At 32.2% G+C, this 24,486-nt stretch overlaps 3 protein-coding genes across 3 annotated transcripts; all 3 read right to left on the bottom strand.

Moving 5' to 3' along the window:
• Positions 1–748: 748 nt before the first annotated feature.
• Bm11006 (Uncharacterized protein) lies at positions 749–1,465 on the bottom strand (the record flags this gene model as incomplete). The annotated part of the gene is made up of 3 exons (XM_001899247.2): positions 749–828; positions 990–1,083; positions 1,325–1,465. The coding sequence occupies 3 exons, from the start codon at positions 1,463–1,465 to the stop codon at positions 749–751; spliced, it is 315 nt and encodes a 104-aa protein (XP_001899282.2).
• Positions 1,466–2,803: 1,338 nt separating this feature from the next.
• Bma-mec-4 (Uncharacterized protein) lies at positions 2,804–8,324 on the bottom strand (the record flags this gene model as incomplete). Its single annotated transcript, XM_043073715.1, has 17 exons — positions 2,804–2,992; positions 3,267–3,342; positions 3,455–3,644; positions 3,771–3,885; positions 3,955–4,050; positions 4,154–4,326; positions 4,436–4,524; positions 4,748–4,890; positions 4,994–5,175; positions 5,435–5,477; positions 5,644–5,766; positions 5,961–6,049; positions 6,114–6,229; positions 6,320–6,459; positions 6,544–6,636; positions 6,746–6,841; positions 8,256–8,324. The coding sequence occupies 17 exons, from the start codon at positions 8,322–8,324 to the stop codon at positions 2,804–2,806; spliced, it is 2,022 nt and encodes a 673-aa protein (XP_042929649.1).
• A 625-nt stretch (positions 8,325–8,949) lies between these two features.
• Bma-slt-1 (Uncharacterized protein) lies at positions 8,950–24,076 on the bottom strand (the record flags this gene model as incomplete). Its single annotated transcript, XM_043073714.1, has 31 exons — positions 8,950–9,200; positions 9,287–9,496; positions 9,904–10,122; positions 10,305–10,429; positions 10,502–10,680; positions 10,768–10,893; positions 11,057–11,150; positions 11,456–11,589; positions 11,751–11,873; positions 12,107–12,308; positions 12,390–12,545; positions 12,642–12,857; positions 13,076–13,280; positions 13,482–13,648; positions 13,801–13,872; positions 14,488–14,562; positions 14,779–14,850; positions 14,962–15,087; positions 15,238–15,334; positions 15,449–15,590; positions 15,717–15,972; positions 16,397–16,468; positions 16,632–16,703; positions 16,936–17,093; positions 17,379–17,526; positions 17,789–17,899; positions 18,619–18,717; positions 23,095–23,166; positions 23,391–23,462; positions 23,722–23,793; positions 23,916–24,076. The coding sequence occupies 31 exons, from the start codon at positions 24,074–24,076 to the stop codon at positions 8,950–8,952; spliced, it is 4,284 nt and encodes a 1,427-aa protein (XP_042929648.1).
• Between the last annotated feature and the right edge of the window lie 410 nt (positions 24,077–24,486).

Below are 24,486 nucleotides of genomic sequence, written 5' to 3'. Positions count from 1 at the left end.
AATATTGGAGTAACAGTCACTACGATATAAAGCACTGACTTGTTTGTTATTTGCTACAATTTGGGTCTAACAAATTCCTTCATTTTCAAGAATGTATTCAAACGAACCATGTTTGCTCAGTCTTACCTGACATACAAACAAACTGCCTCCGAGTTGTATTTGTTTTTTACTAAAACTGTCTAATTGTAATATCACTTTATAGGAATTATCCGTAATACAATGAATTTTGCGTTTATTGCAGATTCGGAAACTAGCTTTTCTGCACTTAGATTGATTACTATTTTCTATGATTTAACTTATTTCAATATGATATGCTTTTTGTCTGCACAGTTTCAAAGGTATTTTATTCACTAATACAAAGGGATAATTTGTACCAGAAACAGATTAGAATTTCTAAATCGTGTCCTCATGATACCACTGCAAAGGTGCCTGCTACAAATACATACATCCAGAGTATCTGAAAAAAACGAACTATTTTCAAAGCTACAAAAGGATTTTAAAATGCTACCGTATAAAATCTTATGGTAATCTCCGTAGACCTATTCTCTAACGTAATTTTGTCAAATTTACTGATGAAGACTTTGCCAACTGTCAGGTATATACTTCCACAAATTTTGCTTGTGATCTATCACTGTCCTTATATGCGAGAATCTTAGTATTTCACTGCACTAAAGTCATGTTAAGATATTGTTTTTGTTGCACAGTCAAATTGGGGGTTGAATTTACAGAAGTGATTATCTGCTTTATCCTAATTCCACTCGGTTACTGTGAAAAACGAACCTCTGCTACGAGCGAATGCTTGTTGGCTGTACATTTTCATTTCCGGTGCTAAATACATAATTTCTCAAAACATGGGCTCTTGCAAAGGAAATGTCCAGATGAGAAATGAATTGTCCTTGCTTCATATACATTGAACTTTGTTTGACAGGGGTTGCATACACATTTGTATTAAATAAAAGAGGATTTAAATGGTCCGGACAAAACCCTACCACCATCTTCAAATGTGAACGTCATTTTCATGCAAAAACCAAAACCATCACCGCAAGTTTGTCTTTTAACATAAACTCCGAATGCCTCCTCTAACTGGAAATAATAAATTTTTCAGAATGTATTAGAGTCATCAAAGAATGAAAGGTTTAGTAATCAGTTGTTTCTCTGATAGCTCATATTGTCGATCCTGTTATACAAGGTCGATATTATTAATTACTAAATTAATGTGATCGAATGAGCTTTCATAGTCAAGTAGCACCAATTACGCTACTTTTTCTAATTCGTTTCCTTAAACTTCACGGATGAATTTTCGTTCAGTGGACGAAAAACTTACACTAAAATTTTCACCATATTGTTCATTTTCTGACAAAGCGAGTATTTTCAAACCATTTCCTCCTGTTCTAATGCTGGTTTTCATCCATAAATCCTTCAGGATCAATTGTTGTACAAATAACACTTCACAATCGAACGCCATCCACTAACTTGTAACGTCATTTGAAGCGAAATCAAAACAGCAATCATCAGCTTGGCACTGCATAAAATCAAAGTAATATTGAAATTCATTTCATAATGCAAGACATTGAATTTAAAAATTTAATTGGAAACTCAATGGTTCGCTGAGGATTTCTTTTTCGACACTTTTTTTCTTTTTTTAAAGATATGCCGGTTATTAATAATTTTTATGTTACACAACAGTTCTAACGATTGCAAAGAGTTGTTTGTCATCTTTACTGTCTTATTCAGACAGCTATTTGTTATCTTCAACAAGACAATGAAAATGATATATATTTTTAAGGTTCAATAAATTGTTTCCATTGGATTTTGCCTACTCTTGTTACTTACTTTAAAGAAACTTCAGTATAGAACTAGCGCTTTAGTCTTCTCCCTTGATCAGAGTAGAATTGATCAGCGTAGAATGGAAGCTGTTTTCAGCATTCAGTAGTTCTCAAATACCGACTGAATGAATAATCAATAATAAACTTTATCTTTTTGATTTCTTTAATTATTACACTTTGATAACAATAACACAGGAACGGATCGAATGTAATTATAAATAAGTTGAATGGCTTGCAGATACCAAAGTGCGAGGTTACTCTATGATTTTCAAATATCTGGAATGCATCCATTATTGTTTTCAGTGGGCTATACTGAGGAAGTTCGAAGATCAAAGTGCGTGCTACATACAGATTAAATGCAATAATTTCATTGTTGGTGGAACTGTTGAATCGCCGCAACAGCATTCTGTAAAACAAGCAGTTTCTGGCAGCGCTTTATCCCATTGTTTTAGATATACAATTCTCGGTGTTTCGTTGGAATATCTTTAATATCTTAAATGTAACTAGTACATCAAAAGCGGTATTTCAGTTGGAGAAAGTTGATAGATTAATCTTTTCAAAACTGTTCAACTTTTGTATCGCAAAACACTGTTGCGGAGAACTTATTGAAGGAACGATTTAAGCAATTTAATAGTATTTTTCGCTAGCAACTACGGATTAAGCTAAAATGAATAAAATAAATAAAATAGGATATCACCGGGGCAACTTATTTTGCATAATTTTACATGTTCCTTGTTTCCCACAAATTCATTGTAGGCCTAGAAGACTTTAGTTTGTAACATAGATATTTTCTTATGCTATAAATATTTAATGCAAGAAATTGAAACTGAAAACTTGAAAGATAAGAAATTGTAAAGAGTTAATTAAACTAAAATATTTGACGAAGCTTTTGAATTATTTTGTACAAATGAGTGAAATATTTAGATCCAACAAAATGTTTATTGCTGTGATGAAATGAACAAAACTGTAACAAGAAATCACAGTAAATTATTGTGCTTGTCCAATTCTCTCGCTTTTTCCTTTTTCTTCTTCCACAAGATATAATTGTACTGCGCAGACATATAAGCTGTTTCGCAAAGTAGAAAAATAAATTCGCAACACGTAAGAAAACTAATACCGCACCAAAGGCCAAGCTGTCCTCCAAAATCGGCCAATAAATTTACGAACTGACAAATAATAATAGGTACTGAATTGCCACAGCAAGGAATGAATGCACTACTGGTTTTTGTTCATAGCTAACTTTTCAGTGTACAAGACAGTTATTAAAACTTCTCATCCATTTTTTGTAAATCCTAAGGATAGTGCTTCTTTTAAAAAATGTAGCATTTTCTTCACTTCGTAACATTTCCATTACTTTATATCGATAAAATACATTTCACACTTCAGTTTTCTCAATTTATAGCTCAAGTTTTTTTTTTTTTTTTTTAAAAAAAAACCTACACCATAGGCTTCAGATTCAGTGAGCATTTCATAATTGAGCTGTTCGTAGAACACTTCAATCATGGCACCATTTTCCCTAAAAAATTTAATGTGCAATAAATATGTTACTTTTCTGTTATAAGTAAAATCTCAATATATATTTGTTGAAAATTTAATACTATTTACAGAATTATGGAAATAAACCCTACTTATAATGTCTGTTACATTCAGCTGCTGTACCGTTACAGATGCCCAATTGTACATTCAATGAATGTGATGGCCATTTAGCTGGTGAATAAGTTACTGAATAAATGGACTGCTTACAAGGTTGTTGACAGCGACAGTGAAAACTTCCATTCAGTTCTCCTAATTCATTTGTGCGCTTGTCCAAACAACGTCCTGAAACTTTTCTTGGGTTCCAATTCGAAAGTCGTAAATAAAGTCATAAGTAATAGAGATTTAAACTAAATTTGAGTTCAAATCGTGAAAATCTTTTCAAATGACACTGAATGCATCAAAGCGAACGGGCTGAAGGATCCGTTGCTTTGCAATGTTTATGTCCAGACGGTAATGGAAATCTTGGATCGCCACACTGACAGTCCTTTAGAACAAGCTGTTGAAAACATGAACGATAACAACCCTAAAAATTAGTCCAGTTTGAGTAAGATTAAAAAATATCTTACTTAAAAATAATTTAAGAATAATATACCTCAACAGAGTAGTCATAATTCTCATAGATATAGTCTGAAGTTTTTCCATCAGGAATGCAATCGCCATAAGGTGCCGGAAGCCTTGTCATTCGCTTCTACAAATCATTTCTAAGCTTCTATCATAATAAATTCATCCTCACAATAATTTTAAATAAATAAATAAATAAATAAATAAATATATATATATATATATATTACCAATCTAAGTCCAAAAGAAGAAATGTATCCAGTCGGGGCAGAATACCCAAACGTATCAGGAAACGGATAGTCTTCCTTGTCATGAATTGTAAGTCGAATTCCGGTAGCTTCTGTTGTCGGCATATATTCCGATTCATTTACATACAGCAATATCCGAAGACCATACATCGGGCCTATGCAAATTTTTTAAACATAAATCTAACAGCTATTTCAAGGTTCAGAAGTCATAAAACTCCATCAACTATAAGAAGAATTATGACGGATTACTTTCGCGGTACATACCTGCTCGAAGACTAGTTAAATTCATGCTTCGGTTATGGTTGAAAGTAAAACATGACCCAAAGTTCGGATCAACGTGAGTTAAGAAATCGCTAAAATAAGTTTAAGTAAAAAAGTGAATATCGATATGACTATTGCTTGTTCATCGTTTTAAAACTATGAATAACAAAAATTTTATATAATTAGCCATGGAATAAAAAATAAAATTTTGGCTAACTTCTAGTCTCTTGGTAGTAACGTTAAAGTCAAAAAAAAACAAATTATCATATTTTCTATTCGATTACTATGCAAAAAAATGTTAAGGTCAAGTATTACTGGTCGATGTTACAAGCGATTCCGTTAAATGAACATTTATGGACTAGTTCACGTTTCGTTGTTGAAATTCTTTGCCGATCTTTCATTGGTAAGGCTGCCATTGCAAATATGATGTTTTCTTTGGCTTTTGTTACAATTGCTACCTTAAGAGTTCGATAATTCGATTGGAAGTGTAAATTTTCCCAATTATTCACATTTCACTTTGTTTAAATTCCTTTTGACAAAAATTATCTGAATAAATTTCACCTCATCAGTCATCCCATCAAAACCCATTGCTTCAACAAATGTCGAGTCTTCAGCGAATTCACCATCTTTCAGATATTCCCAGATATTGATTATATCAGAATCACCATCATAGGCAACACAGAAAACACCAGACGGTGCGCATATACATGGAATGCTGCTATTTTGTTGTCCCTTCATGCTCACTGTGAATACTAGTCAATTGAAAGATAAAATCATAAAGAAACACAAAGAAATGTAACTCGATATTTTATGCTAAGGTAAGCTTAAAAAAACCACGCTCGCAGAATGCTCGAGAATCACATCTTTGACATATATTCTTTGACCAGTAAATATCGAGATGACAGGGCCAAGCATCTTTCGTACTTCTATCAAACGCGCATATGCATTTCTCACGATTGTTTTTTGGCTTTTCATATTTATGCTTCTCACCCTCACACTCACTTTTAGTGTCAATCGAATCGTCGCATATACATTTTGAGTACCCCTATAATATGATTAAAGAAAAACAGTCTAAAAATGAACAATTGATCAAATATGCATTAGTAATCTATTTGCAGAAAAAATGTTCTATACATGTAAAATAAGTCACCTGGTTTACCCATTATAAGAAAATTTATTTTTGGAATTTAAATCAGGAATTTCATCCTTACCGGTTCAAACGTTGAAGCTTTTTGAGCCTTTGCCACAGTACCAGCATTTCTTTGCTTTCTCTGGTTAATATTGGACGAAATAGTCTGACTTGCTTTATTCAGTGCACCGTCAAATGCCGTTAGCTGACGAGAATTTCATAAAATCAATGGGAAAATTTTCATATTTATTTCCCATACCAAATTTTTGAAAAATTTCCCCAGTTCTAATTACATATCTGTTGTTAGTAATATTTATTATACAAGTGAAATTTTGTCCTTTCTCCTCTTACATAATATTCAAAAAAGTTCTTTTGTATAAATTATATTTTGAAAAATACCATTCTGCGAATGACATCTATGTCCGTTGCAAGACTAGCTTTATAAGGATTCAAATTGCACAAAGTAATAGCAGGAAATGGCGCCGTATCTAAATTTATATTAACACATTTTCATTTGAAGATTTGGGAAAGTCTTCATTCAAAAATACTTGCCAAACTTCAGCTGAATATCGACAATTTTTTCATTTCGATGGTATTTGTCGAGAACACTTTCAGCATTATGATACAACATCGTCAAGCATCCGAGAAAAAGTAATACCCATATTGTTCTAAATTTACCCAGTTTTCAGAACCACACGCAAACCATCAGAATGCATGAAAAAGTATTCTAAAAAATTTGTAAAAAATAGACAAAGAACCTGTAGTACTTGTTTTGTGCACGACTAATCATTGGTATTCCATGTGCACTTGTTTTAGAACAAAACTCTTTAAAATGCCATACCAATCGTTTTTTGTAAGGTGCTGACTTCAGGTTAAAATCTGCGGTAGCGAGTTCACACTAAAGCAAAATCATTTTTTTTTTTTATCTCCGCAGTTTCAATAAACAATAAATCAGGAAAAGAAAAGAATTATACTAGCACACTTGTACAGATGAATTTGTTAAACCATAACATTTGCCATAACCGAAATTGTCGTAATATTCACTTTCACTTAAAAACATTTCAGGAGAAAAATCCTGCAAATTTTTATAAGCTTTCAATTGATATGTATAAAAAAGACTTAAATATTTGAATGACAATGTAATATTTTCAAGGAAGGAAGAAACTAATAAAAAAAGAAGTAACCCGAAGATATGCCAAAGAAGTGCTGTAAATTGCCTTTATGTAGTCCGCGTTATCTTTGAAGTGATCGAAATTTTTTATGCTCGTTATCCAAGACATCTAAAATTGGATGAGTAAAAAGTTCGTTATGGTCATTAACTTTGAGAGATCATGTTTTTCAGTATATATAAATAGATAAAAAGAAGTGGATAAAGTGCTCCATTATTAACAGTAATTGCTTATAACTTGACATTTTATTATTCATTTAATAAGAAATAAAATTTCCACTTTGAGAAAATCTGACAAAACTCTAGAAAAATGAGTAAAATCTAAAATTTCTTATTACCCAAATAAGCACGGTGTTGGGAATAAAATTAAATTGCTGAGGGAAATGATATAAGATGTGCTTAAGCTATCGGTAATCCATATGATCAAATATGCATGAAGCATTTTGCATCCTTCATTACACATCTATCTATCTAGTTTTTTTTTTTTTTTTTTTCAGTTTTCATTGCTAGGCATCTCTAATAAACAACATGCCAATATCCTGAAGAACTTTGTCATTAGAGCATTAATTTGCAGTATTCTTGAAGAGCAGGATTAGTTACAAATTTTACCTTTTTAATCGTCCCAAATAAAGTTATGAAGAAGCATAAGAAAAAAACGTCTCAAATTCCAGGAATTACTGCCATCAATTTGAAATCCTACATGTAAATTTTCAGATTCCAAATCCTTATAGACAATATGAACAACTTTATAATTCATCTTGCGTCAACTCATTTCATTCTTCAAGGGTTCTATATGAATAGCGCTGTCGTTTGGTTTGACAAAATTGAAATGTAATCCAAATGTGCGGATCATTTTAATTAACACATCACATATTAGGAAAAGATTAAATTTTCTTAAGCTAAAACGCTTGCAAAGTGAATTAAGTAAGTTTCTAGAATCAGTGTCATCAGCTGTCATGAATTTACTTTCATTTGAGCTACCATAATGCAGAAAGAATATTCTCTTGATTTAAATCTGTAAATTTATTAAAGTTAAATAAATTGAATCTAGAAACTGTTACCAGAAGTTATTATTCCTTAAAGATGTCCACTCTTTCTCAATGTGTTGCGAAGCTCTAATTTTTCACAGAACAAAATTTTGTGAGTAATGTTAGAAACCTAAGATTTTAATTTGTAAAATCAAGTTGAACAGCTACATGGAACTATCAACTCAATATCAGCAGATTCTATGAAAATGATGCTGGATCTAAAAAAAAAAAAAGTATTGAATGAATCAGGACAAATAATACAATTGCATGAAATACATTTTCGAAAGACAGCAAGATTGTACCTCCCAAATTACTTTTGCAAATCTTTTTTGGAAGTACGCACAACAAGTCAATTCTAACTTCTATATTTTCAACAATTTTCCTGTTAGGTTTTGATCGGAAATCATTAAAGTTGCACACATATTTTCTAACTTAATATTTGAAATTCATTTAAAGAGAGTTATTGAAAGTGAATTGCTGAACTTGACAGTAACTCACGTGTTTGGCAGATGAATCTTTCCGAAATGTTAGAGGCAGAATGAATAAAAGTATGTCGTTTCCATTCATGTTTTAGGTGAAATATTCTAATTACTGTACTATACTGTTAGGGTATACGACCGACCTTCACCATTATTTGAATCAATGTGGTTGTGGTTTCGTTGTTCGGTAAGCATGTCATATACCTGTTGCATATGTTCGTAAAAAGAAAGGAATTATCGGAACAATGGGACATTTATTCTCAAAAATAATAATTATAATAATACTTCTTATAATAATTCTATCGTAAACTTTGTGACAAATCTCTCACCCATTTAATTCATTTACAAAATGTTTAAGAGAATTGTTCCAAACTGTATCTTGTTGTTGCAAGCAATATGAAATAGGCTTCTGTTTTGATAAATTTGAAACTCAATCGAGTCATCCGCAGTAACTGACAAAAGAAAATGGAAATCACCAAAATGATCCAAACATTACATTGCATTTTATAGCAAATGAAAAGGAACAGTAATAAAATTTGTTTAATAGTTTGTCCTTTCTGGAAGACTGAGAAAGAAGAATGAAACACATATTCTGTGAGCAATCATCAAAAGGACAATCTGAATTAGGACTTGCTTTGAATTAAACGGTATAGTGAACAATTAAAGACCGGGAAATCTTTATCAAAGCAACAACTAAACAAATTTTCAGGGAACTATGTTGCACGACATGCTGCTTCCGCAGTACACTGACATTTTCGTACAATGCGAACAATCTGCGAAGTAGTACTACCATCTCTACAATGCATTTTCAATCTGCGCCTCTTACTTTTCACAACTGTACAACACTGTTTACTGTCACTGCCACACCACCCATAACATCGACTGTTTTTAATTTGTTCTGTCGAACGGCAGTTACCTTCCACGTGATGATAATGAAATTTCTCTTTGGCACAGAAAATTTCACCTGAAATTTGTGAATTTTGTATGTAGGAAATTATTTTAATCTAAATATATACAATAAAATTTCACGATATAACTCAAATGACGTACGTCGCTGACAATGCGTACCACTATAACCAGGAGGGCAATGACAGATGTAACCATTGGATAATGAGGAATTCGTAGTGCATGTACCACTGTAGCACTGAACACCACTACAGAGATCGACACTTTTGAAACATCCATTTAAAACCCTTTCCTTTTGTTCCGCTTTATCGAAATCAACTACTACACCATTAACATAAAAGTCGGAAATGCATCCTACAATTCTGTTTTATATTCATTTAATTCGTTCAGTAGATGAAACCTTCATATATTCAAAAATGACATGTTATTTACTAGCATTGTCTTAAATCATTTTGTTAAATAAATAAGCTTTGCATGACTTATTGTGCAAAAAAATAAAAAAAAAATAAAATCAAAGCATTTCTAATTTTGAAACTACAGAGTTTGAAACAATTAGGGTCAACATTTTTTAACAATAGTGATCCATTAGAAAGAATAAAACACAGAAATTATATCTCATTCCATTTTTTATATTTATAAACAACGGAAAGTCCTTTATTGCTTAGCCTGAAGGTAACAAGACATGTAGCAAACGAGAAGACGTTAAAAAATGGAGCCCGCATAATTTAACATTTAACATTCTGTTCATCCTTGAAATTTACCTTTAAAACTATGAGGTTGCTTCAAATGAAAAGCAGTGATTGCTTTAATGGCAACAGAAGTTGGGATACCACCAACATATAAGAAGTTCTTGCTTATTAATATGAATGCTTCTTCTGGACCACTGTTGACAATAGTTTGTGGCTCGTGATTATCGATTTTCAATGTTAGTGTTATTCCTTTGATGTAAATTTCTATCCGATGTGGACGTCCATCATGTACTGAGCGTGTGTAATAATAGTGAAATTATATTTCAATATTTTAATTAAGTTTCAGATATTATCTTCAATAATTTGATTGCATTCCCTTCTAGCGCAACTATTTTGATATTAAGAATGTTTGATTATCATCGTTAGAAAGTATAAATCCTTTCCGGTTAAAAAAAAAAAGTCCTTAAAAGTACCAGTAACATAGCTGTACATGTGAGATGCGGGGAAATTGCCCACACAGAATGAAATTTTCAAACGACCATTGTATAATTCGATCGATAAGTGTGCATTATCGCCATAATACATGACGACTCCAATGCTGAAACAATCATTTTAAATCGATATTGTAAAATATAGAGATTGGCTAGCTCAAAATTACCAAAACAATAACCTAGCAGTAGTAATCAAAGTGAAGGTTAGATTCCCATCCGGTGAAGCACTAAAGGGTTCCAAGGCGATGAATGAATCATCGTGGACATATCCTGCAGCTCTCAGTTGTTCACACCGCTTACCAGTATATCCTTCAGAGCATTTACAAAACACATCGCTTCCTAATTCATGGCATACACCCTGAAATGATTTACACTTATCATCCATTCTTACAACCGCAAATTCAAAAGATAGAGAAGTTTAATCAGATGGAGAGAAGAAACTCACATGTTCACATGAATGCGCATGACATGGGGATGTATTCGGATAATAATTACTTGACATTGGTGATAATTCGCAAAACCTTCCTGTATATCCGCTAATACACTCACATTTGTACGACTGTATACCATCCTGAAAGATTTTACGGATACAAAATCTTTGCTATCCTTAAATCCGCATGAACAGTATGTACATGTTCAGTTTTTTTGGTACTTGTGCCATGACTTTCTGGGATATTATATATGTGGATACCATTTAAATAAAAAATATGTGATCAAGAAATTAAAAAACTAACAACGCAAATTGCACCATTTTTGCACAAATTATGCTCACAGTCATCGATGTTTATCGTACAGTTGGTGCCAGTGAAACCAGGTAGGCAATTACATCTAGAAAAAGCTCTTCAATTTTTAACTATGTGGGCTAAAAAGATTATCAATTACAACTTTCAGCATTTTTTCCAGTGACTACCAGTGATGACTTCATGTATCGTGCAAGAATGTGACGTCATTTCATGACTCTCCGCACCTCATACCATTCTGTTTATTCACTTGTTGAGTAGGTCGTTGAAAAAGCAAGAAGCTAGTCCCCAAGAGATATGAATTTGAAGATCTTATTATATGATGTTCTTTTTTTGTAGTGCTGAATTGCAACACAGTAGAATGATAATAATTCCAGATTACAATGAGAATACCTGTAAGAAAGAGCTTGTCGTACACATACTCCTTTGTTTTCGCATGGATTCATTTTATTCGAACAAAATTCCATTTTCACCTCACAAAAACGTCCTATATGCGTTACTGGGCATTTACATTCATAAGAATTTATCTAAATTGCATGTAATAAAGCAAATAATTTTTTAGAAATATATTTCCTTTGCAAAGTATCAGTAAGGCCTGATTTTTATGGACTTTTATGGATTCATTCGCAGTTATTCAAATAATATGTTTCCACTACTTGAACCACTTTCAATACAAAAATAAACTTACTAAATCAATACAAGTTGCTCCATTCTGACATTTATTAAATGTGCAATCATCGATATTAGTCTCGCAATGGTCACCTTCGAAACCTTTTACACAGTGACATTTAAAACGTCCATCTTGAAGTATCTTTAAATTGTAAAAATACAGCATGAATCTTCATTTAAAAGCCCAACAAGGAGAATTCTCTTTTCCTTTTTCTCTACAGTGAGATTAAAAAAATGAAGAAAATAAAAGTAAAAATTCAAATTATTTCCAAAATTCCAGCGGTGCTATTAAGGTTTTTCAATGAATATGCTATCAGTTCCGCTCAAGCATGCGGAAACTAACAAAAAACTGCACAAATCAATAGGCATTGTTACCTTGCAGGTGGCATTGTTTAAACACGGCTCACCATAACATGCATCAATTTTATTTTGGCAGTATTTTCCGTGATATCTGGCTGCGCATTTACAAGCAAATGTCCTTCCTTTCATCCTTTGACATGTGCCGCCATTTTTGCATGGACTATCAATACAGGCATCACATTTAATCAACACATTTCTTGGAACCTTTTCGGTGCATCTATAAAAGTTGGACGACAAAGCTCTAGCATAGATCAGAATTTCTTCCAATTGCATGAAATACAAATATAAATACAGTTACTTGAACTGTAATTCATTGGCTGATAAGAGTAACTGATTTCGAAGGTTCAAGGGAAGTTCACAACGAGCAATCCCAGCTTCAATAAAACGCCTTTTTATCCATCGACTGAACCACGCAATACGACAATCGCAATACAAAGAATTACTTCCAAGAGCTCTAGGATTTTCAGTTATTTAAATAGAATAGAATTTTAATATATTTCTGTAGAATGTGATATAGAGTATGATTTAATAAAAAACTGGAATTTCTTACATATGTGTAATGTTATGCAGATTAGCAAAAGCTGACTCTGGCAAAACTGAAATATCATTTCCGTGCAATGAGAGAATACGTAAACTTGTTAAATGTGTGAATGCCTCTTCTCCCAGACATTCAAGTTTGTTATAACTAAGTATCAAAGTTGACAGTTTGGTCAAATTTGCAAATGCTTCGTTTTCAATTGAAACAATCCGATTATGGCTTAGATCTCTGCAAACTATGATTTAAGGATAAAAGAAAAAAGTATGTGTTTCATTGACATTTCTATGGCAATATACATAAGTGAATCACTAAAATACTAGTTATGATAAACAAGTGAGCTACTGCTCAGTGTATTGACCCTGATACCCCATCGTAGTCTAATAAATAACAAAAGTAATTGAAGCATTATATACTGGTTTGCATTATTACAAATATCAGTAACTTACAATTTCACAAGATGCTTCAATTTATTCAGTTCAGGAGGAATGTAGACAATATCGTTTGAGTCTAGTAATAACTCAGTAGTTTTAGCGGGTATGCCAACTGGAAATTTCTTAAGATTCTTGTTCGAACAGCGTACTACTGTTTCATGACATTTGCAATCGGCCGGGCAGTAATTATCATCTTCCGCACAAGTATCTTCCGTAACCTCTCAAAATTTGGCATATTTGCGGGAGAATTTTCGACCTTCTTTAATTTCAATACATATAATTTTATTTCACGCTACAACTGTTGCACTATTAAGCTAAGTTTAATTTCGGTTGTTCGCGCAGGAATTAAAACATTATGTTTAAAAGATGTAAATATATAAAAGGCAAATATATCAAATTTGCAAAATCATGCTTTAATTACCAGTGCAGAACAATTCGTCCCTTGTGAGAGATGCCATCGTGCGACCCCGTAATTGAAGCGGTTCATGACAAACAGCAGAATTCAGCAAGTGTGACCCATTCATTCGTAGATCATAAACAAAATCAACAATGTGACAGTTACAGATGAAGTCGTTCCCATCTAGCGATCTACAGAATGGCAGTGAGTTTTTTGATATTGGAATTAAAAAACTTTTCTTTTAAACTTCACCTTTGTCATTTTTATTAATGTTTCTTGGTTAAAATCCCAAAATTTGTCGAATAAAGAACCTGAATAGAAAAAAAAAAATTTGAAAGTATACACAGATTTTAATGTTGCTAGCTGCGCGAGCGAATCAACTGAGAAGCATTTGATCTGATTGTGACTTAAATTTCTGAAACAGATAGTTAGTATTCAGTTTAATATCCATAAATTATCAAACTAGAAAAAGTATTTTCAAACAAGCGAAGACTTAAAAATCTTGAAGAGACGCTGCAACAAAAATAAGTTATTTAAAACGAGTAGGAATACCGACGAGATATATTCAGCCAAATTAATTTTCACAGTGTCCAGAAGCAAATAGAAGTGGAGAATGTGGTATCCTAAATCGTCAAAGAAGATAACATATTTTTAAGTTGATAACGTAACAAAAAGACATCAAATAATACTAATAATACTGGAAAGAATCGCCTTTCACATGATTACTGTCGAAGGATGTCGGATATCTACATAAGCAAAAACTATCAAAACTCTTGAGTAGTTTGCACTAATGGGCATTTTAATCAAAGGATGGATTTAAAAGAAGTATTTTGATATTTAAAATTACTAGCTTGTTTTGGGAAAAAAAATGATACCATTTTCTTTGAAGCTCTAGAAAATATTTTAAGCAAAGAAGGGAAAATTGTTAGCACTACCCAGGATGTAATCGTACATCACGAAAAGTTGAGAAGGATGAATGGTGATAGATGTGATGGATAACAGAACCGATCTGATAACTTGCAAAACTTACAGTTTAGTAATTTGCAAATTTCCACTTCCAAATACTCTAGGTGAAAAATGTTGCAATTTGTTACGGCTTAAATCGCTGAAAAAAGTCAGTATTTATCAGTTTCAACAAACAAGCAAAAGTAGGTCGCAGGAATATTATTAATTGTGACAGGATAGAAACATTTCAACATGTTGCAATGTATCTAGATCATGTATAGTCTTGACGACAGGTGTATTAGGCAGAACTGCTAGAGCTGAAAAAATGAGGATTGTAGGTTCGTCAAAGTAAATGAATTGGTTGAGAAAAGCTTACAGCTCTTGTATTTTACCCAATGCAGATAACGAATCACTGTCGATGAATTCGATTTCGTTACCATCCAGTAGCCTGAAACTCACTTTTTTTTTTATTCTTTTGTTATATGAGATGAACAGTGTTTAACAATAGCTTCGAAAGAATAAAATACAATTTAAAAAGATAACGAAGATGAATACACACAATGTGGTTAGATTTTCGAAGTGAAGATTGGTTGAAAGACGAATGGCAACTATCTTATTGTTTGACATACGTAATTCGGTGGTATAGCGAGGTATTTTGCGTGGAAAATCAGTCCAACCTTGATTACTGCAACAGTTAATATATTAAGGTACAATATGAAAAATTCTGCTTTGTACATAAAAACTCTTTTTTTTTTTCACAGGACAGTGTCATTTCAATATAAAGTATAACATTTGATGGTTAAGAATAGAAAACACTTTAAAGAATATACAATACCTGCAATCAACAAACGTATTTAAACATAGGCAGCCAACCGGACATGGATGGTCAATAATGCAGCGACCTGCGTTAGCTGTTATATACGCTTCAGACCCTTCAAAATTTATTCAAATTACTGAAAAAAAAAAAAAAAAAAATCATTGAGGAATATTATGAAAGCATATTTATTTACTGAGATTTTTTAAAAAATTTATTGGCCTTAAATTACCTTTGCATCGAAACTTCGAATGATGTAATGTGGATATACGTCGGTGAGCTACTCGTTTTGGTGAATCACAACGTGCACTACTAGTCTCTATAGCTTTCTTAGCTAATAAATGAGCAAGCCATTCCTGATAATGTACAAAATTCTAAAATAAATCTAAACTATAATGTGCAAAATTGGCGATTAAAAGAACTTAATAAAGGTAAAATTCAGTTCTCATTTTTAATATGAATTTCACATTGAAATTTACAGGGATGATGAAGGAACTAACAAGATTGCAATCACAAATAATTGGATTACGGGCTAAATGAAGTGTCGTTAAGTTAATCAATCCATCAAAGGTTCCATTAGCAATGGAATGAATTTGATTGTCATATAATGATAGCAAATTTAAGTTCGTTAGGTTTGAAAAAGTATCCCTTCGAAGACATTGAAGCTTGTTGGCATTCAAAAGCAATAACTGAAGGTTAGAAAGCCCATGGAACGCTTCCGACGGTAAATTGCTTATATTATTTCCATACAAGACACTGCAAAAATAAAAAATGTATTAAATTTTCTAAAAATAGCGATCCAAATTGAATTTCAAAATTGAATCAGAACAATCCAATTGAATTTAGACAAGTATTTTTTTTAATTTTCTTTTATTGTCGTTTCAAAAAACAAATGAAACTGGATAGCGTTGGTTACGAAAATTTCTTTAGAATTATTAAAGAGGAAATCTTGATTCTAGCGTTGAAAATTCATTAGTATATTTTTGCAATGTGCAAGCATCAAGTGGTGCTGTTTATTCTTTATGAAGTTACAATTTTCATTAGACTTCTTAATGCTCTGCAACTTCGAGTGCAATTTGAGGAACGAATATTTGTTAGATCGGTTAAGTCCACACTTAACTTGTACATTTTTTTTTCATGGATTCATATTAATTCAATAATTGATTCGAAAAAAACTCACAGTGAGTTTAATGACTTCAATCCATCAAATGCTCGCGGACCGATGTTCCCGATATTATTTTTACTGAGATCACTAAATATAAAAGTCTTTACTAACTCAACAATTTTATTTATTTAATGATCTAATTTGACAATAATTTCCACTACAAAGACGAAATCTCTAGGAAAAACTTTATCCACTACTTTTTATTTACATGAAAAAATTTATATTACGTTTTGCATTATTTTCAACTTACAGTCGTTTGAGTTGATGAAGGTTATGAAATGCTCGAGGAGGTACATAGGTTATTTGATTTTGTTCAAGCCTTCTGAAAAAGTGAAAACTTTTATAAATTCATTAAAAATTGAATTTACTAAAAAATTTTGGCACACTAATTCTGAAATATTAAATGTTCCTAATCGCAGAATGGGTCATAGAAAAGTGGTGATAAATGCTATTTCCATAACTTCAGAAAAAGAACTTTAGAGTCTCGCTAGTCTATAAAAAAGACTACAAGAAACTCACAAAAACTATGATAAACTGAAACAATGTAAACTCACAGTTCAGTGGTTGTTGAAGGCAGATTGGCAGGGATATGTGTTAGACCACGATCTCGACAGTCGATCGTTGTTTCGGTGCAGGTGCAAACTGAGGGACAAACTGAAGCATCACGACATGAAGTGGCTGCACGTTTTTCAATCCCAGAGCATTTCATCAACTGAAATTTAATAAAGCGATAATATTCTTCAGGTCTTATTGAATTTGTAAAAACTATTCAAATTATAACTGAGCTTACAATTTAATTTTTGAAATTTGAGTATTACTACATGAGCTTTTCATCAGCCGACAGAGTAGACACTGCTGATTGAAAACCGAGCCTATATCTTACTATTGGTTTTTCTTTCTAAAATAATTCACGTTTCACCCATACCCTTTTTTCAACTTCCTAAACTTCTTCACTTTCCTAGAACTTCCAAAAAAACTTTAAAATTGTTAAAAATACCGTTTCATTGATATTTTCCAGCATGCGAGAATTCAAATGTGCTGGACGATGGCATAGTGTGTTTCGAGCTAGTAAATGTGAATTAGAAATGATTTTTTTCATCCATCGCAAACGGCAGTCACAAAGCCATGGGTTTTCCGCCAATCTCCTGAATATTTTGCTTCACATCTTGAAGTGTTAATATTGTTTTGTTATCGGTGACAAAACTATATCGCATTAAGCTAGAATTTTAGACGGTTTTTTTCTTCTTCCTCCAATAAGTGATGCTGATCAGTTTAAAAGAAAGGACATGAAATTATCTGGAACCGCTCTTTGACTGCAGTGTCAAAAAAAGTTTAAAAGTGATAGGTGGCTAATAACTGATCGGATTCTCATTTTTTTTCAAGGTCATATTTCCAGTTTTCGCTTACAAGATGCGGAGATTGGGCATTGGTCCAAGCTGTCCCATTGTACTCAAATTGTTGCCACTTAGTGTTAAAATTTCCATTTCTGTCCATGTTGCTATCACATGGCTGTCTAAGCTATAAACAGTAAATTTGAATAATATTGACATTAATGTGAAATTATTCCAAAAAAAAAAAAATCCCGAACTTAAGCGGATGTCAACTTTTGAAAACTATTTTTCATAAATGATAGAATTTATTAAACTAGAACCAATAATCAGTGAAATATTTTGGACATTAAAAGAAATAACAGATAACAGTGACGCAGTTCTTTCCACTTACAACTATGTCTACATAACCGTTTAAAACATATGAAACTGAATGAGCAAACATTTTTGATATTTTTCTCGTGATTTGGCACGAAGTCAAGTGTATCTTTTCCTCCACCTAATTCTAGCTTTTCAAACTTTACAAAACATTGAATGCAAACAGCAAAATCTCCAAACTGCTCTCTCCCGATAACTAAAAATAAGAGTTAGCTGCTAAAGAAGCTAACATAAGTTGTCATTCTTATCATCCGGAATGCAAAGTAAGCTGCAGCTAATTTAAAATCGTTTAATAAATTAGAAATCCTGCGCTATCAAGCAAAATGCTGAAGTTTGTTCGACGAGCCATCAACTTTCGCAGGTGTCACAGTGTCGCAGGGGATGACTGCGAAGGAAGGTAAAAATGTATAGATAACTAAATAAACAGGTAAGATAGTTAATGAAAAAACCAAACATACGAGAAAATTGTTGTCTAATGCTTTCGATGTAAACTTAAAGCCCTGAGAGGCAAAAGAAATAATTCCAAGTTACCATGTTAGAAAATTTCGATCAAATTGCAAATTGCGCACCGATTTCGGTCCTTGTAATTGCGCATCAGTCAACACAGTTAACAAATTTCCACTTAGATCTCTGCAAATAAAATCCTTGTCATACTAATTTATATTCATAAGTTTAGCATCAAGCTTCTTCTATACTTCTGTCAACTTTTTGCCTCTGCCATCTAAATCTTTCATTTCTGAATATCACTTTCAAAGATACTAAAATAGATTTGTTTTTTTTTTTTTTTTTTTTTAAACTGATTTATCTCTTATGATACTGGAAAAAATTCTATTTTGTTAGAATTTGCCATTAAAGATAACAACTTCCTTCTGCTTTTCCTTTGAAATTTTCAACAAATGCAGATGTGTAGTGACTGTCTTAGACTTGCAAGACATTATTTTAAGGCATAATAAGGGACACAGAAAGATTTTAGAGTCTCAAACAGATTCACTTAAGTCTAACTTCGGATTTTAAGTTGACTTATCAACACTTATCTCGAATGTAACATTTTTTTTGGTGAAGAAAAAGGTTAAAAAGTGAATTGCATATCATCCCATCTTATCCCTGATGCTTCACTGGAGATGAGTTCCACTTGCATTGATTCTTTCCGGTGTATATTTTTACATTAACAAGACAATAAGAGACTAAAGAAGGAAATCAATATTGCGTTCATTCTTTGATTGTAACCTTTATATTACAGCTTTGCACGGCTGGCCTGTACTTTTATGATTATATATCACAAATCACTTAACATCATAGAAAAAAGTAGCAAAGATAAGCGCAAAAGACAGATCTCTAAATCGATAAATATTAGCAATATATAAGCATGACATATTGTTTTCCCTTTTGGTTGATATTTCCTAATTAACCGCTTCTTGGTTTTACATTTCCCTAAGGTTTTGTAAGCACTGCTTTGTTTGCGCACCTGAAAAGCAAGCTGCAAAAAAGAGATTTTGGTATGTATACAGCAATTAACAACAGCAAGGAAATGAGCGAACAAACACAACTCTTTCACTGCATTATAATTCAAGGTCCATTATTTTTCCAAATATACCAAGTTTTGCCCATAAAATTTGAAGTACTGCTTGATAACTGTAGAAACAAGTGGTGCACATATGTTTAATAATAAAGAAAGTACAGAAACTAAAGAAGGAAACGAAAAAGCTGAGAGCGGGAAACTCGCTCCTGGCGTTTTTCAAAAATGATATCTTTTTACCTGAAAGGCTTCGAAAAACAAATATATATAAAGCAGGAATTCCTGCACTATGAACATTTTTCTATGCTGTACGTCCTACATGTAAGCTTGATCAACAATCTTTGAGTAAAAAGTACATAGTAATGCCCCAATTACTGAGAAATAAAAAAAGGTCATTAAAAAGATAAGCGCAAAAGACTTTGATCTTTTGTAGAAAACTGTGTTGATCTACCATAGCACTTATTACGTATATTACGTAACTTGTCCACAATATAGTCTTGCTTCGGTAAGATTTTGTCGTAACAGATTGAAAAATTAAAATCTTAGTAATCAGCTGATGTATTTGGGGAGAATCTTAAAAGAAATGAGCGGTTCGCAGTTTATTCTTGATTCTTCGAGGTTTTTCGACTGGCCGTTAAAACACTAAAACTTCTCCTTTATTCCCCCCCTCAAGATTTCTTTTGTAGAAAACTTTAATTCAGAAACCTCAGGTATTATTATGTGGAAAGTCTGTCTAATGATTTTCTTTATTATTTTTATTACAGTATTTGTAGAGAATTCTGTCAAATTCCGAATATATTTTTCATTTCTTGCATCTGATTAAGTAACACGGGGAAATTAATTAGCTGGAGAAAGAAATATCCATCTCAAAAGTGTCATATTGTTTTTTAGTTTCAGAAGCCAATTTCATTTTGCAACAGTTGTTCACAGTATGCTTGTTTATAAATTCATAGGCATCTTGTTCCCCTTGCGTTAATGAAGCACTCATCACCTAACTATCCCTATCGCTGTTAGCGATATATTCCTCCAGCAATAAACCTTCGAAATTTCAATAATTTCCATGAAAACTGAAAAAAATTCGCTTTATATAGAATTGAAATTAGGAACAAAATTGAGACCGTCAAAATTTTTAATTAATAGACAAAGAAACGAAAGAATATTCAACAGAAAAGCAAAAGAATGGTCGAATAATGAAGACCTACTAAACTAATATATTATATATATTGAAAACTAAAACTAATATTGAAAACCTAATAAAATAATATTACCTTCTTACCAATCTGGCGAAAAAAAAATGCACTTTTTAGTTTTCTATTTCAATGCACTAATGAGTTTCAATCCCAGTAGTACTTTATACAGAATCGTTCCTTTTCGAATATTTCCGTTACTTAACTCTTCAGTTTTCAATCATATTTTCTAAGCCCCGCGACAAATTCAAGTTATTTGCACTTTTACTAGGCAAAACCAAGATAGATCCCAAACTTTCGGTGCATAACTAAAGTAAGTGTGGCCAAAAATAGGATCGTATTAACTCTAAACCGTCAAAACTCATATAAAGAAGAATTAACATTTACTGCTTTAGCTCGTACAAATTAACCTTGTTTCCTCTACATACATCAAAATAATTCTGAGTGAAAATTTAAAATTAGGATCTTTTTACAATACAAAGATGGAAATGAAGGGATGAGGTAAAACATTTCCGAAAAATTTCCTACATTGTTATTCAAGTGATATAGAGAAATTTATGCATTCATTTATTTCTGTTTTTGTTTGTCAATTAACAGTGGCGGCAAATAAGCACATTGAAGGTGAATTTTTTTGTGGACAATGAAGAGATGGAAACAGTTTCTCTAGAAATGGTTGAAGAGAGTAAAAGCAGCATATAATTTCAACCGCACTTATTGCTACTCTTGGAAACTGAAAAAGTAAACAAACGTAAAACTGGAAATAATTTTAAACTGAAATAAACGCGGTGGCTTAAAGTAAATCATAAATTTTTCTAATTTGTTTTTCATTTTTTACATTCCGATCACTTAATCAGTGTTGTATAATCCTATATGACAATTAAAATTAGAACTTATATGTCAAAACAGATTCTTAAGTCATTAAAAATTTTGCTGGGCTAATGAATGAGAACGAACAAAGTTCACATAATAAAGACTGTGGCATTCTTACCCTAAAGTTTATTGGAGACGGATAAAGATTGTTGAGTAATTCTGAATTTGGTCAGACTTAGGAAAAATGAAGTTCTTCTAGTTATGGTCAAATAAGTTTAATTTATAACCGTTGAAATACTAGTATATTCTGGTTTATAAGGACAGAATATCTTTAAGTGACTTAATTACTTAAGCAGTAATAAATTTTGAAAAGCTTGTTTCAGTTGATAGTAACAGCTAATTAGAAATATCATTGAGTTGATCACGATGTGGATGGTACAAACAAACGCAGTAACATTTACAGCAAACGGGAAAACAGGGAAGAACATAAACCAGAGAGATAATGTCTGACCCTGAAAATATGCACCAATTGCTCATCGCTTATTTCAATCACAAAATTCTCTTCATCCACATTTTCTTTCTTCTAGCAGTTATGTTACTAGATAACTTCATTTAGTATGAATAACAAATAAACAAGTATGTATGAGTTTTTTCCTTTATTTCTTATCTTCAAACACCTGGTTCAAATGTGAAAAATTGAAAAATGCAATCGGTAGATCTGCTTTGTCACAATGCGGAACCAACAACAGTTGCTTTACATGATAATTCCAGAAATTTTGTTTAAAATGAATTTGGAAATATTGTTATGTTTCACAACGTCAGCATTTTTTTTTTTTTGAAAAGAGAAAAATTGAGAAAATGCTGATAGGAAATGGATTGTCCCTGAAAAGCACATAGTAGCTAAAAGAAAACGATTTTATGGACGTTAAATATTGCAACATAATGCGATATTGAAAAATAGAGCTTTTAAGGAACCTTTTTTTTTTTTTTTCAAAAAGTTTTAAAATATTTCAATATATTGCTTTTCTCACTGATGGCTTTTTGAGCTTCATCTTCTCTTGTAACATAAATAAACAGCTGTGTTGGATCATTAAATATTCAGACATAGTAAAAATAAAATTATATTGGATCAGCTAAACAGAGTTGGCTACAAAAACATTTATAAGAACGAAGGACTTAACAGGAATTAATGAATTACTTTGTGAACTCAATAAGAACTTTAACTATAATTACAAGTTTTTCACAGTAATTTTAACATTATTGTTTTTGAATCTCTATGACTATTAAAGGACTGACTAATAAGCAATGTTGAGATATTTTGAAATTAACAAAAGCAAGCCTTATACTCTAAATCAACAAATTCTGGTCCCTTTTGGTAAACGATTTAGGTTCTGGATTCAGAAAAATTAAACAAAAAAAAAAAAAACAATTTCAAAAAAATCCAGTTATTCTACGAAAACATAAAAAGGTTTCATAACTCTTGAAATGACTAACAGACGATGTAAATTGACATTATTGATGAAGATTTTGTCTGGCAATGTCCGCAAACGATTTCTATTTAATCGCCTGTAAAATTGCTATCCATGAGATTCTAAACTGATTCTATCACAAAAATAAAGTAAGTTCACGGCTTAACTGCTAAGTTCTGGGCTTCCAGCGATTATTTATTTTAATTAATTTTTAAAACTTCAACTTGTTACAGCAATGAATGTTTAAAACTAGCATTGACAAAATTTTACATTTTTCAAAACTGATCACTGAATAAATGAACTGACTGGACGAAAACTTACAGCCTCTCTAGTGCTATTAAATTATCGAAGGCGCCACTTTCGATCATGTGAATCTGATTATCCATCAATTGTCTGTAAGCCTAATACTTATTAAATATGGAAATTCATTAGCAAGTGGCTAAATAAAGTAGCGCCAGTTTACATTACAATCTCTTTAAATAACCGAGAAGAAAATGTCCCTTTTGCTGCATAATTTAAAACCAATAATTAAAGATTAATTCAAAAATCTAATACATTGAAACTTCTGGCCAGTGAAAAAAAAAAAAAAAAAACAGTAAGGAATGGGAAGACACTTAAACAGATGAATGAAAGTATATTAAATGCAACCAACAAAATTTTGAGTCGACGTAGAGCTTTAAGGTCATTCTTTCGTATCTCCGATATTTTGTTCTCTTGAAGGTCTCTGTAACTATTTTTTAATCGTGAATTTTATTTATCATGAATTTTATTTACACTAAGGTTTCCTATTATATTCGTGGAACTGTGGTAATCCGCAGCAGAAAATAAATAGGAAAAGAAACATACAATCGTACAGTATCAGGTGGTATTCTAGATGGTATCCTGAGAAGACCTTGTCCGGTACAAATGACTGTATCCTGAGAACATGAGCACAGATGTGGACATGAACTGGTGGCAGCCTTGATGGTAAGGGTCAAGTGCAAAATTGCTACACCACGAAGCAGCATATTCTTTGGGTCGCTCAATCGACGCAACCCATTCTCTAAGTTTCTACAACGACCAACTGAAATGAGCGCCCCGCCTCTCCTCCCACGTCCTTTTCCTCGACCTTTTCAGCGACGACCATCCACCTGCCCGTCTATCCCACCCGATCAGAAATCATTATCGCCGTCATCAACATTTTCCGAGACTTTCGGGATAGCCGTTATAACTAACTACTCGTAACTTATTTTCAATAATCTATAAATGCAACACATGATTTGGCAATCGAAACACAACGACTGCTCAATAAGTCAAACATTCGTAAATAGGAATAGTATGTTTTCCGTATCTTGACATTTATCTATGCCATGTTCACTTAGGGCTTTCAAAATTTGAGCTTTTCGGGAAAAACTTGACAAGAAGGAGATGACAAAAG

This window comes from Brugia malayi, assembly GCF_000002995.4.
Source record: "Brugia malayi strain FR3 genome assembly, contig: Bm_v4_ChrX_scaffold_001, whole genome shotgun sequence".
Lineage (NCBI taxonomy): Eukaryota > Metazoa > Nematoda > Chromadorea > Rhabditida > Onchocercidae > Brugia > Brugia malayi.
The sequence above is the reverse complement of the archived record's forward strand: the minus strand, read 5'-3'. Positions and strand labels throughout refer to the sequence as shown.